Raw genomic sequence first — 12,052 nt, forward strand, 5'->3', positions numbered from 1 at the left:
ATCCATCCAGCCAGACTGTCCCCCTACTCCATCCCTAACCATCCATCCAGACTGTCCCCCTACTCCATCCTAACCATCCATCCAGCCTGACTGTCCCCCTACTCCATCCTAACCATCCATCCAGCCTGACTGTCCCCCTACTCCATCCTAACCATCCATCCAGCCAGACTGTCCCCCTACTCCATCCTAACCATCCATCCAGCCTGACTGTCCCCCTACTCCATCCCTAACCATCCAGCCTGACTGTCCCCCTACTCCATACCTAACCATCCATCCAGCCAGACTGTCCTCCTACTCCATCCCTAACCATCCATCCAGCCAGACTGTCCCCCTACTCCATCCCTAACCATCCAGCCAGACTGTCCCCCTACTCCATCCCTAACCATCCATCCATCCTGACTGTCCCCCTACTCCATCCCTAACCATCCATCCATCCATCCAGACTGTCCCCTACTCCATCCCTAACCATCCAGCCTGACTGTCCCCCTACTCCATCCTTAACCATCCATCCAGCCAGACTGTCCCCTACTCCATCCTAACCATCCAGCCAGACTGTCCCCCTACTCCATCCCTAACCATCCAGCCTGACTGTCCCCCTACTCCATCCCTAACCATCCATCCAGCCAGACTGTCCCCCTACTCCATCCTAACCATCCAGCCAGACTGTCCCCCTACTCCATCCCTAACCATCCATACAGCCAGACTGTCCCCCTACTCCATCCCTAACCATCCATCCAGCCAGACTGTCCCCCTACTCCATCCCTAACCATCCAGCCAGACTGTCCCCTACTCCATCCCTAACCATCCATACAGCCAGACTGTCCCCCTACTCCATCCCTAACCATCCATACAGCCAGACTGTCCCCCTACTCCATCCCTAACCATCCAGCCTGACTGTCCCCCTACTCCATCCCTAACCATCCAGCCTGACTGTCCCCCTACTCCATCCCTAACCATCCAGCCAGCCAGACTGTCCCCCTACTCCATCCCTAACCATCCATCCAGCCAGACTGTCCCCCTACTCCATCCTAACCATCCATCCAGCCAGACTGTCCCCCTACTCCATCCCTAACCATCCATCCTGACTGTCCCCCTACTCCATCCCTAACCATCCATCCAGGCTGTCCCCCTACTCCATCCCAAACCATCCATCCAGCCAGACTGTCCCCCTACTCCATCCCTAACCATCCAGCCAGACTGTCCCCCTACTCCATCCCTAACCATCCATCCAGCCAGACTGTCCCCCTACTCCATCCCTAACCATCCATCCTGACTGTCCCCCTACTCCATCCCTAACCATCCAGCCAGACTGTCCCCCTACTCCATCCCTAACCATCCATCCTGACTGTCCCCCTACTCCATCCCTAACCATCCATCCTGACTGTCCCCCTACTCCATCCCTAACCATCCATCCAGCCAGACTGTCCCCCTACTCCATCCCTAACCATCCATCCAGCCAGACTGTCCCCCTACTCCATCCCTAACCATCCATCCTGACTGTCCCCCTACTCCATCCCTAACCATCCATCCATCCCGATTGTCCCCCTAACCATCCAGCCAGACTGTCCCCCTACTCCATCCCTAACCATCCATCCAGCCAGACTGTCCCCCTCCATCCTCCATCCATAACCATCCATATCAGCCAGACTGTCCCCCTACTCCATCCCTAACCATCCATCCAGCCAGACTGTCCCCTACTCCATCCCTAACCATCCATCCAGGCTGTCCCCCTACTCCATCCATCCAGCCACACTGTCCCCCTACGCCAGGGAGTGAGAAGGGATCCCACTCAGATGGTGTAATCGACCATGTCCAAGAAAGGGAGGGGCTAGACAGACAGGCTGAGTGGTTCTTGTTGGCTTGAAAATAAGCCTAAAGACACTAGGGAGGAGTGAGCTTCATGGTGCTGACCTGCAGCCCTGACATTGAACCACTCAGCCTAAAGACACTAGGGAGGAGTGAGCTTCATGGTGCTGACCTGCAGCCCTGACATTGAACCACTCAGCCTAAAGACACTAAGGAGGAGTGGGCTTCATGGTGCTGACCTGCAGCCCTGACATTGAACCACTCAGCCTAAAGACACTAGGGAGGAGTGAGCTTCATGGTGCTGACCTGCAGCCCTGACATTGAACCACTCAGCCTAAAGACACTAGGGAGGAGTGAGCTTCATGGTGCTGACCTGCAGCCCTGACATTGAACCACTCAGCCTAAAGACACTAAGGAGGAGTGAGCTTCATGGTGCTGACCTGCAGCCCTGACATTGAACCACTCAGCCTAAAGACACTAAGGAGGAGTGAGCTTCATGGTGCTGACCTGCAGCCCTGACATTGAACCACTCAGCCTAAAGACACTAAGGAGGAGTGAGCTTCATGGTGCTGACCTGCAGCCCTGACATTGAACCACTCAGCCTAAAGACACTAAGGAGGAGTGAGCTTCATGGTGCTGACCTGCAGCCCTGACATTGAACCACTCAGCCTAAAGACACTAAGGAGGAGTGAGCTTCATGGTGCTGACCTGCAGCCCTGACATTGAACCACTCAGCCTAAAGACACTAAGGAGGAGTGAGCTTCATGGTGCTGACCTGCAGCCCTGACATTGAACCACTCAGCCTAAAGACACTAAGGAGGAGTGAGCTTCATGGTGCTGACCTGCAGCCCTGACATTGAACCACTCAGCCTAAAGACACTAAGGAGGAGTGAGCTTCATGGTGCTGACCTGCAGCCCTGACATTGAACCACTCAGCCTAAAGACACTAAGGAGGAGTGAGCTTCATGGTGCTGACCTGCAGCCCTGACATTGAACCACTCAGCCTAAAGACACTAAGGAGGAGTGAGCTTCATGGTGCTGACCTGCAGCCCTGACATTGAACCACTCAGCCTAAAGACACTAAGGAGGAGTGAGCTTCATGGTGCTGACCTGCAGCCCTGACATTGAACCACTCAGCCTAAAGACACTAAGGAGGAGTGAGCTTCATGGTGCTGACCTGCAGCCCTGACATTGAACCACTCAGCCTAAAGACACTAAGGAGGAGTGGCTTCATGGTGCTGACCTGCAGCCCTGACATTGAACCACTCAGCCTAAAGACACTAAGGAGGAGTGGGCTTCATGGTGCTGACCTGCAGCCCTGACATTGAACCACTCAGCCTAAAGACACTAAGGAGGAGTGGCTTCATGGTGCTGACCTGCAGCCCTGACATTGAACCACTCAGCCTAAAGACACTAAGGAGGAGTGAGCTTCATGGTGCTGACCTGCAGCCCTGACATTGAACCACTCAGCCTAAAGACACTAAGGAGGAGTGAGCTTCATGGTGCTGACCTGCAGCCCTGACATTGAACCACTCAGCCTAAAGACACTAAGGAGGAGTGAGCTTCATGGTGCTGACCTGCAGCCCTGACATTGAACCACTCAGCCTAAAGACACTAAGGAGGAGTGAGCTTCATGGTGCTGACCTGCAGCCCTGACATTGAACCACTCAGCCTAAAGACACTAAGGAGGAGTGAGCTTCATGGTGCTGACCTGCAGCCCTGACATTGAACCACTCAGCCTAAAGACACTAAGGAGGAGTGAGCTTCATGGTGCTGACCTGCAGCCCTGACATTGAACCACTCAGCCTAAAGACACTAAGGAGGAGTGAGCTTCATGGTGCTGACCTGCAGCCCTGACATTGAACTACTCAGCCTAAAGACACTAAGGAGGAGTGAGCTTCATGGTGCTGACCTGCAGCCCTGACATTGAACCACTCAGCCTAAAGACACTAAGGAGGAGTGAGCTTCATGGTGCTGACCTGCAGCCCTGACATTGAACCACTCAGCCTAAAGACACTAAGGAGGAGTGAGCTTCATGGTGCTGACCTGCAGCCCTGACATTGAACCACTCAGCCTAAAGACACTAAGGAGGAGTGAGCTTCATGGTGCTGACCTGCAGCCCTGACATTGAACCACTCAGCCTAAAGACACTAAGGAGGAGTGAGCTTCATGGTGCTGACCTGCAGCCCTGACATTGAACCACTCAGCCTAAAGACACTAAGGAGGAGTGAGCTTCATGGTGCTGACCTGCAGCCCTGACATTGAACCACTCAGCCTAAAGACACTAAGGAGGAGTGAGCTTCATGGTGCTGACCTGCAGCCCTGACATTGAACCACTCAGCCTAAAGACACTAAGGAGGAGTGAGCTTCATGGTGCTGACCTGCAGCCCTGACATTGAACCACTCAGCCTAAAGACACTAAGGAGGAGTGAGCTTCATGGTGCTGACCTGCAGCCCTGACATTGAACCACTCAGCCTAAAGACACTAAGGAGGAGTGAGCTTCATGGTGCTGACCTGCAGCCCTGACATTGAACCACTCAGCCTAAAGACACTAAGGAGGAGTGAGCTTCATGGTGCTGACCTGCAGCCCTGACATTGAACCACTCAGCCTAAAGACACTAAGGAGGAGTGAGCTTCATGGTGCTGACCTGCAGCCCTGACATTGAACCTCTCAGCCTAAAGACACTAAGGAGGAGTGGGCTTCATGGTGCTGACCTGCAGCCCTGACATTGAACCACTCAGCCTAAAGACACTAAGGAGGAGTGAGCTTCATGGTGCTGACCTGCAGCCCTGACATTGAACCACTCAGCCTAAAGACACTAAGGAGGAGTGGGCTTCATGGTGCTGACCTGCAGCCCTGACATTGAACCACTCAGCCTAAAGACACTAAGGAGGAGTGAGCTTCATGGTGCTGACCTGCAGCCCTGACATTGAACCACTCAGCCTAAAGACACTAAGGAGGAGTGAGCTTCATGGTGCTGACCTGCAGCCCTGACATTGAACCACTCAGCCTAAAGACACTAAGGAGGAGTGAGCTTCATGGTGCTGACCTGCAGCCCTGACATTGAACCACTCAGCCTAAAGACACTAAGGAGGAGTGAGCTTCATGGTGCTGACCTGCAGCCCTGACATTGAACTACTCAGCCTAAAGACACTAAGGAGGAGTGAGCTTCATGGTGCTGACCTGCAGCCCTGACATTGAACCACTCAGCCTAAAGACACTAAGGAGGAGTGAGCTTCATGGTGCTGACCTGCAGCCCTGACATTGAACCACTCAGCCTAAAGACACTAAGGAGGAGTGAGCTTCATGGTGCTGACCTGCAGCCCTGACATTGAACCACTCAGCCTAAAGACACTAGGGAGGAGTGAGCTTCATGGTGCTGACCTGCAGCCCTGACATTGAACCACTCAGCCTAAAGACACTAAGGAGGAGTGAGCTTCATGGTGCTGACCTGCAGCCCTGACATTGAACCACTCAGCCTAAAGACACTAAGGAGGAGTGGGCTTCATGGTGCTGACCTGCAGCCCTGACATTGAACCACTCAGCCTAAAGACACTAAGGAGGATTGGGCTTCATGGTGCTGACCTGCAGCCCTGACATTGAACCACTCAGCCTAAAGACACTAAGGAGGAGTGAGCTTCATGGTGCTGACCTGCAGCCCTGACATTGAGTAAGTTTACATGCACACTAATAATTGAATAGTAGTAATTTAAACACCTTCTCTTAAAATCCCCCTTAGGGGCGAGTGGGCCTCCCCCTTGGGGGCGGTGGGCCTCCCCTTAGGGGCGGGGGCAGTGGGCCTTAGGGGAGAGTGGGCCTCCCCTTAGGGGCGAGTGGGCCTCCCCTTAGGGGCGAGTGGGCCTCCCCCCTTGGGGCGAGTGGGCCTCCCCCTTAGGGGCGAGTGGGCCTCCCCTTAGGGGCGAGTGGGCCTCCCCCTTAGGGGCGAGTGGGCCTCCCCTTAGGGGGACGGTGGGCCTCCCCCCTTGGGGTTAGTGGGCCTCCCCCTTAGGGGGCGGTAGCCTAGTGGGCCTCCCCTTGGGGGACGAGTGGGCCTCCCCTTAGGGGCGAGTGGGCCTCCCCTTAGGGGCAGTGGGCCTCCCCCTTGGGCGAGTGGGCCTCCCCTTGGGGCGAGTGGGCCTCCCCCTTAGGGGCGGGTGGGCCTCCCCTTGGGGGCGAGTGGGCCTCCCCCTTAGGGGCGAGTGGGCCTCCCCCCTTAGGGGCGAGTGGGCCTCCCCCCTTAGGGGCGAGTGGGCCTCCCCCCTTAGGGGCGAGTGGGCCTCCCCCTTTAGGGGGCGAGTGGGCCTCCCCCTTAGGGGCGGTGGGCCTCCCCTTAGGGGCGGGAGTGGGCCTCCCCTTAGGGGCGGTGGGCCTCCCCTTAGGGCGAGTGGGCCTCCCCTTGGGGGCGAGTGGGCCTCCCCCTTGGGGGCGAGTGGGCCTCCCCTTGGGGCGAGTGGGCCTCCCCTTAGGGGCGAGTGGGCCTCCCCTTTAGGGGCGAGTGGGCCTCCCCCCTTTGGGCTCTATAGGGCCTCCCCTTAGTGGGCCTCCCCCTTGGGGCGAGTGGGCCTCCCTCTTTAGGGGCGAGTGGGCCTCCCTCTTTAGGGCGAGTGGGCCTCCCCTTTAGGGGCGAGTGGGCCTCCCCCTTAGGGGCGAGTGGGCCTCCCCTTGGGGGCGAGGTGGGCCTCCCCTTAGGGGCGAGTGGGCCTCCCCTTAGGGGCGAGTGGGCCTCCCCCTTAGGGGCGAGTGGGCCTCCCCCTTAGGGGCGGTGGGCCTCCCCCTTAGGGGCGAGTGGGCCTCCCCTTAGGGGCGAGTGGGCCTCCCCCTTGGGGGCGAGTGGGCCTCCCCTTAGGGGCGTGGGCCTCCCCCTTAGGGGCGAGTGGGCCTCCCCTTGGGGGCGAGTGGGCCTCCCCCTTTGGGGCGAGTGGGCCTCCCCCCTTAGGGGCGAGTGGGCCTCCCCCCTTAGGGGCGAGTGGGCCTCCCCCCTTAGGGGCGAGTGGGCCTCCCCCTTAGGGGCGAGTGGGCCTCCCCCCTTAGGGGCGAGTGGGCCTCCCCCCTTAGGGGCGAGTGGGCCTCCCCTTTAGGGGCGAGTGGGCCTCCCTCTTTAGGGCGAGTGAGGGGAGTATGCATTTTAGTAAACATACACATTTTATCAAATCAAATACGCTTCCCAAAAAGAACATGGTCGCTGTATTAGAACGTTTATTTTGATTGACGAAGTCCCAACAGGTAGCCGGATTTCAGTCCATGTAAACAGGATTATTAGGGAAATCGTTCTTGCAAATGTTTTATTCAAACTATTATATTAATCTGACAGTCCACAATAATGGTATGATTGTGTGCCTTACTCATTGGCAGCTCACCTGCATAGCTAGACGTTAGGCTCATCACAGACAGATCACTTCTGTGGGTGAATTCATTCAAATGAGGAGAGACTTTGAACTGTGGACTCATGTTGGGTGTAGCTAGCAGGTTACAAATGAACTCAGAATGGAGTGAGGCAGTGCAGTGGAAGGTTTCTATACAACACTGACTGTGGACTTGTCACATTGATTGGGTTGTGTGAATGTGTACAAGCAAGTAACACAACAAGATGTCAGAACTACGTAGCTACCTTTAAATGCAGATTCAGGATCAGACTTTTTGTTCGACTGGCAAGCCCTTCCCTGTCTGAACCAATTAAGATCTGTCCCCTCTTACCAACTATGGGAACAAGGGCAATCACAGAGACCAACCAATGAGCAGGAGTTCTGACCATCCGTAGTGTTTGGTGACTCGTTAGCTAACGAGTCAATGAAAGGAAAAAAGCAAGGGCACACCCCTTTTTCCACATTTTGTTGTTACCTGAATCTATAAAAGGGATACAATTGAGATTGTTTAAGGTCACTGGCCAAAACACACACAATACCCCATAATGTCAAAGTGGAATTATGTTTATTGAAATTGTTACAAATTAATAAATAAATGAAAAATGTATATGTCTTGAGTCAATAAGTATTCAACCGCTAAATAAGTTGTTTAACATGATTTTGAATGACTACATCTGTAAGGTCCCTCAGTCCAGCACTGAATTTCAAAACAGATTCAACCAAAGACCAGGGATGTTTTCCAAAGCCTCGATGGGTAAAATGTTTAAAAAAGCACACACATCTCTGTACCCCACACATCTCTGTACCTCACACATCTCTCTACCCCACACATCTCTCTACCCCACACATAATCTACCCCACACATAATCTACCCCACACATAATCTACCCCACACATACAATTATCTGGAAGGTCCCTCAGGTCGAGCAGTGAATTTCAAAACAGATTCAACCAAAGACCAGGGAGGTTTTCCAAAGCCTCAATGGGTAAAATGTTTTAAAAAAGCACACCTTGAATATCCCTTTGATCATGGTGAAGTTATTACACTTTAGATAGTGTATCAATACACCCAATCACTACAAAGATACAGGCGTCCTTCCTAACTCAGTTGCCGGAGAAGAAGGAAACTGCTCAGGGATTTCACCATGAGGCCAATGGTGACTTTAAAACAGTTACAGAGTTTAATGGTTGTGACAGGAGAAAACTTGAGGATGGATCAACAACATTGTAGTTACTCCACAATACTAAACTAATTGACACAGTGAAAAGAACTAAGCCTGTACAGAATACTAATACTCCAAAACCTTGTTTGCAACAAGGCACTAAAGTAATACTGTAAAAGACTTGGCAAAGTAATACACTTTTTGAAGTTGTAAATGAGAACTTGTTCTCAACTGGCCTACCTGGTTAAATAAAGGTGTTCTCAACTGGCCTACCTGGTTAAATAAAAAAATAAAAAACAAAAAAAGTCTGGTTAGCTTCAGCTAAGATAACGCAAAGGTTGCGGGTTTGATACCCGTACTGGACAAGATCTATTTTGGGGCGGCAGGTAGCCTAGTGGTTAGAGAGTAGGACCGGGAGGCAGGTAGCCTAGTGGTTAGAGAGTTGGACCGGGAGGCAGGTAGCCTAGTGGTTAGAGAGTTGGACCGGGAGGCAGGTAGCCTAGTGGTTAGAGAGTTGGACCGGGAGGCAGGTAGCCTAGTGGTTAGAGAGTTGGACCGGGAGGCAGGTAGCCTAGTGGTTAGAGAGTTGGACCGGGAGGCAGGTAGCCTAGTGGTTAGAGAGTTGGACCGGGAGGCAGGTAGCCTAGTGGTTAGAGTGTTGGACCGGGAGGCAGGTAGCCTAGTGGTCTGAGAGTTGGACCGGGAGGCAGGTAGCCTAGTGGTTAGAGAGTTGGACCGGGAGGCAGGTAGCCTAGTGGTTAGAGAGTTGGACCGGGAGGCAGGTAGCCTAGTGGTTAGAGAGTAGGACCGGGAGGCAGGTAGCCTAGTGGTTAGAGAGTTGGACCGGGAGGCAGGTAGCCTAGTGGTTAGAGAGTAGGACCGGGAGGCAGGTAGCCTAGTGGTTAGAGAGTTGGACCGGGAGGCAGGTAGCCTAGTGGTTAGAGTGTTGGACCGGGAGGCAGGTAGCCTAGTGGTCTGAGAGTTGGACCGGGAGGCAGGTAGCCTAACAGTGGTTAGAGTTGGACCGGGAGGCAGGTAGCCTAGTGGTTAGAGAGTTGGACCGGGAGGCAGGTAGCCTAGTGGTTAGAGAGTTGGACCGGGAGGCAGGTAGCCTAGTGGTTAGAGAGTTGGACCGGGAGGCAGGTAGCCTAGTGGTTAGAGAGTTGGACCGGGAGGCAGGTAGCCTAGTGGTTAGAGAGTTGGACCGGGAGGCAGGTAGCCTAGTGGTTAGAGTGTTGGACCGGGAGGCAGGTAGCCTAGTGGTTAGAGTGTTGGACCGGGAGGCAGGTAGCCTAGTGGTCTGAGAGTTGGACCGGGAGGCAGGTAGCCTAGTGGTTAGAGAGTTGGACCGGGAGGCAGGTAGCCTAGTGGTTAGAGTGTTGGACCGGGAGGCAGGTAGCCTAGTGGTTAGAGTGTTGGACCGGGAGGCAGGTAGCCTAGTGGTTAGAGTGTTGGACCGGGAGGCAGGTAGCCTAGTGGTCTGAGAGTTGGACCGGGAGGCAGGTAGCCTAGTGGTTAGAGAGTTGGACCGGGAGGCAGGTAGCCTAGTGGTTAGAGAGTTGGACCGGGAGGCAGGTAGCCTAGTGGTTAGAGAGTTGGACCGGGAGGCAGGTAGCCTAGTGGTTAGAGAGTTGGACCGGGAGGCAGGTAGCCTAGTGGTTAGAGAGTTGGACCGGGAGGCAGGTAGCCTAGTGGTTAGAGAGTTGGACCGGGAGGCAGGTAGCCTAGTGGTTAGAGAGTTGGACCGGGAGGCAGGTAGCCTAGTGGTTAGAGAGTTGGACCGGGAGGCAGGTAGCCTAGTGGTTAGAGAGTTGGACCGGGAAGCAGGTAGCCTAGTGGTCTGAGAGTTGGACCGGGAGGCAGGTAGCCTAGTGGTTAGAGAGTTGGACCGGGAGGCAGGTAGCCTAGTGGTTAGAGAGTTGGACCGGGAGGCAGGTAGCCTAGTGGTTAGAGAGTTGGACCGGGAGGCAGGTAGCCTAGTGGTTAGAGAGTTGGACCGGGAGGCAGGTAGCCTAGTGGTTAGAGAGTTGGACCGGGAGGCAGGTAGCCTAGTGGTTAGAGAGTTGGACCGGGAGGCAGGTAGCCTAGTGGTTAGAGAGTTGGACCGGGAGGCAGGTAGCCTAGTGGTTAGAGAGTTGGACCGGGAGGCAGGTAACCTAGTGGTTAGAGAGTTGGACCGGGAGGTTGCTAGAGCAAATCCCCGAGCTGACAGGTTAAAAATCTGTCGTTCTGCCCCTGAACAGACAGTTAACCCACTGTTCCTAGGCCGTCATTGTAAATACGAATTTGTTCTTAACTGACTTGCCTCCCGGTTAAGGTTAAATTTAAAAAGTCAAGGGGTATGAATCCTTCTTGATGGCTCTATAGAATTAGTCAAACATGTGCTTGGCTCTCAGTTCAACTAGCTAGTTAGCGAAATGTTTAGCTCATACCACGCTAAATATGACTTAGTGTAACTACATTCGTTTCCTTCATTGAAATGGTTATTTAGGCGCCTAGTTAACGTTAGTTAGCGTGCTTTTTTTTACCATTCTAACTTGCTACCTAGCTAGTTAGCGGCCATCTGCTACATGTAGGTGGGATTCATTGACAGTCTGTCCTTGAATGTATTTCGGTACTGAACAAATTCTGCTCAAGGAACACGGATTTAGTGTTATAGCTAGTACCAGGCTGGGCAGGAAAAATGAAGTAAAGCAGAGTTATATCTAGGAGAGCCTGAGATTCATACCATGTCCTCCAGCTCGCGACTGGTTCGGTTAGCTGCGCCGTCTTGGCCCTGGACGGGGCTCGCGCTGCCTTCTGGAGTTGTCCGTTCCCCATTCCGTTTCCCCGGTGAGTCCTTCGTCTTGCTGCGGTTCCACAGGTAAACAGCTCCTACACCCAGCACTATGGGGGTTCCGATCAGGAGGGCCAGCTGCCAGCGAGGGAGACTGCTCCCGGACTGCGGCTCAACGGGCTTTGAAGCGGCCATCATCCACCATGCAAGGAGAGCACACAACACTGCTTACACTACCGACTCCGTTATCGGTGAGGTCATTGCCGAAACAGCGGAATCTTGGGATACTGGCGGGCGCCTTGCAACTGCAACCGGGGCGAGGTACTCTGTACTTCCGGACTACACTGGACGTCAACAACAAAAACACCACTGCAAAATGACATGCAGTGCAAGGCCCCCATCTAGTGTACGTTGTATGTAATGGAGGCTGCAACAAATGAATATCAACAGACCCACCTTGACTATGAGAGATACAGTATGTCTGTATTTGTTGTGCTTTACCACCTGTGCTTTACCACTGATAAAGATGGTCATTATTTAACACTCACATAAACTGTTAATGTTATTAACCTTTATTTTAACAAGGTGTCATATTGAGACCAAAGCTGCATTCGAATACCCATACTAACAGACTGTATACTACATACTATATACTATATACTATTAGTCTATAGGCCTAGAGACTAGAGCTGTGTTCTAATACCCATACTAACATACTATATACTATATATTATTAGTCTATAGGTCTAGAGACTAGAGCTGTGTTCCAATACCCATACTAACATACTGTATACTACATACTATATACTATATACTATTAGTCTATAGGTCTAGAGACTAGAGCTGTGTTCCAATACCCATACTAACATACTGTATACTATATACTATATACTATTAGTCTATAGGTCTAGAGACTAGAGCTGTGTTCCAATACCCATACTA

At 53.2% G+C, this 12,052-nt stretch overlaps 1 protein-coding gene across 1 annotated transcript in view; it reads right to left on the minus strand.

Moving 5' to 3' along the window:
- The window catches only part of LOC115126995 (mitochondrial import receptor subunit TOM70-like), a 38,335-nt gene extending 26,941 nt beyond the window's left edge, over positions 1-11,394 (minus strand). Inside the window, 1 exon segment of the mRNA XM_065009394.1 lies at positions 11,063-11,394. Within this exon segment, the coding sequence (XP_064865466.1) occupies positions 11,063-11,308 (246 nt within the window). The 5' untranslated portion in view covers positions 11,309-11,394.
- Between the last annotated feature and the right edge of the window lie 658 nt (positions 11,395-12,052).

Source organism: Oncorhynchus nerka, linkage group LG24, assembly GCF_034236695.1.
Source record: "Oncorhynchus nerka isolate Pitt River linkage group LG24, Oner_Uvic_2.0, whole genome shotgun sequence".
Taxonomy (NCBI): Eukaryota; Metazoa; Chordata; class Actinopteri; order Salmoniformes; family Salmonidae; genus Oncorhynchus; species Oncorhynchus nerka.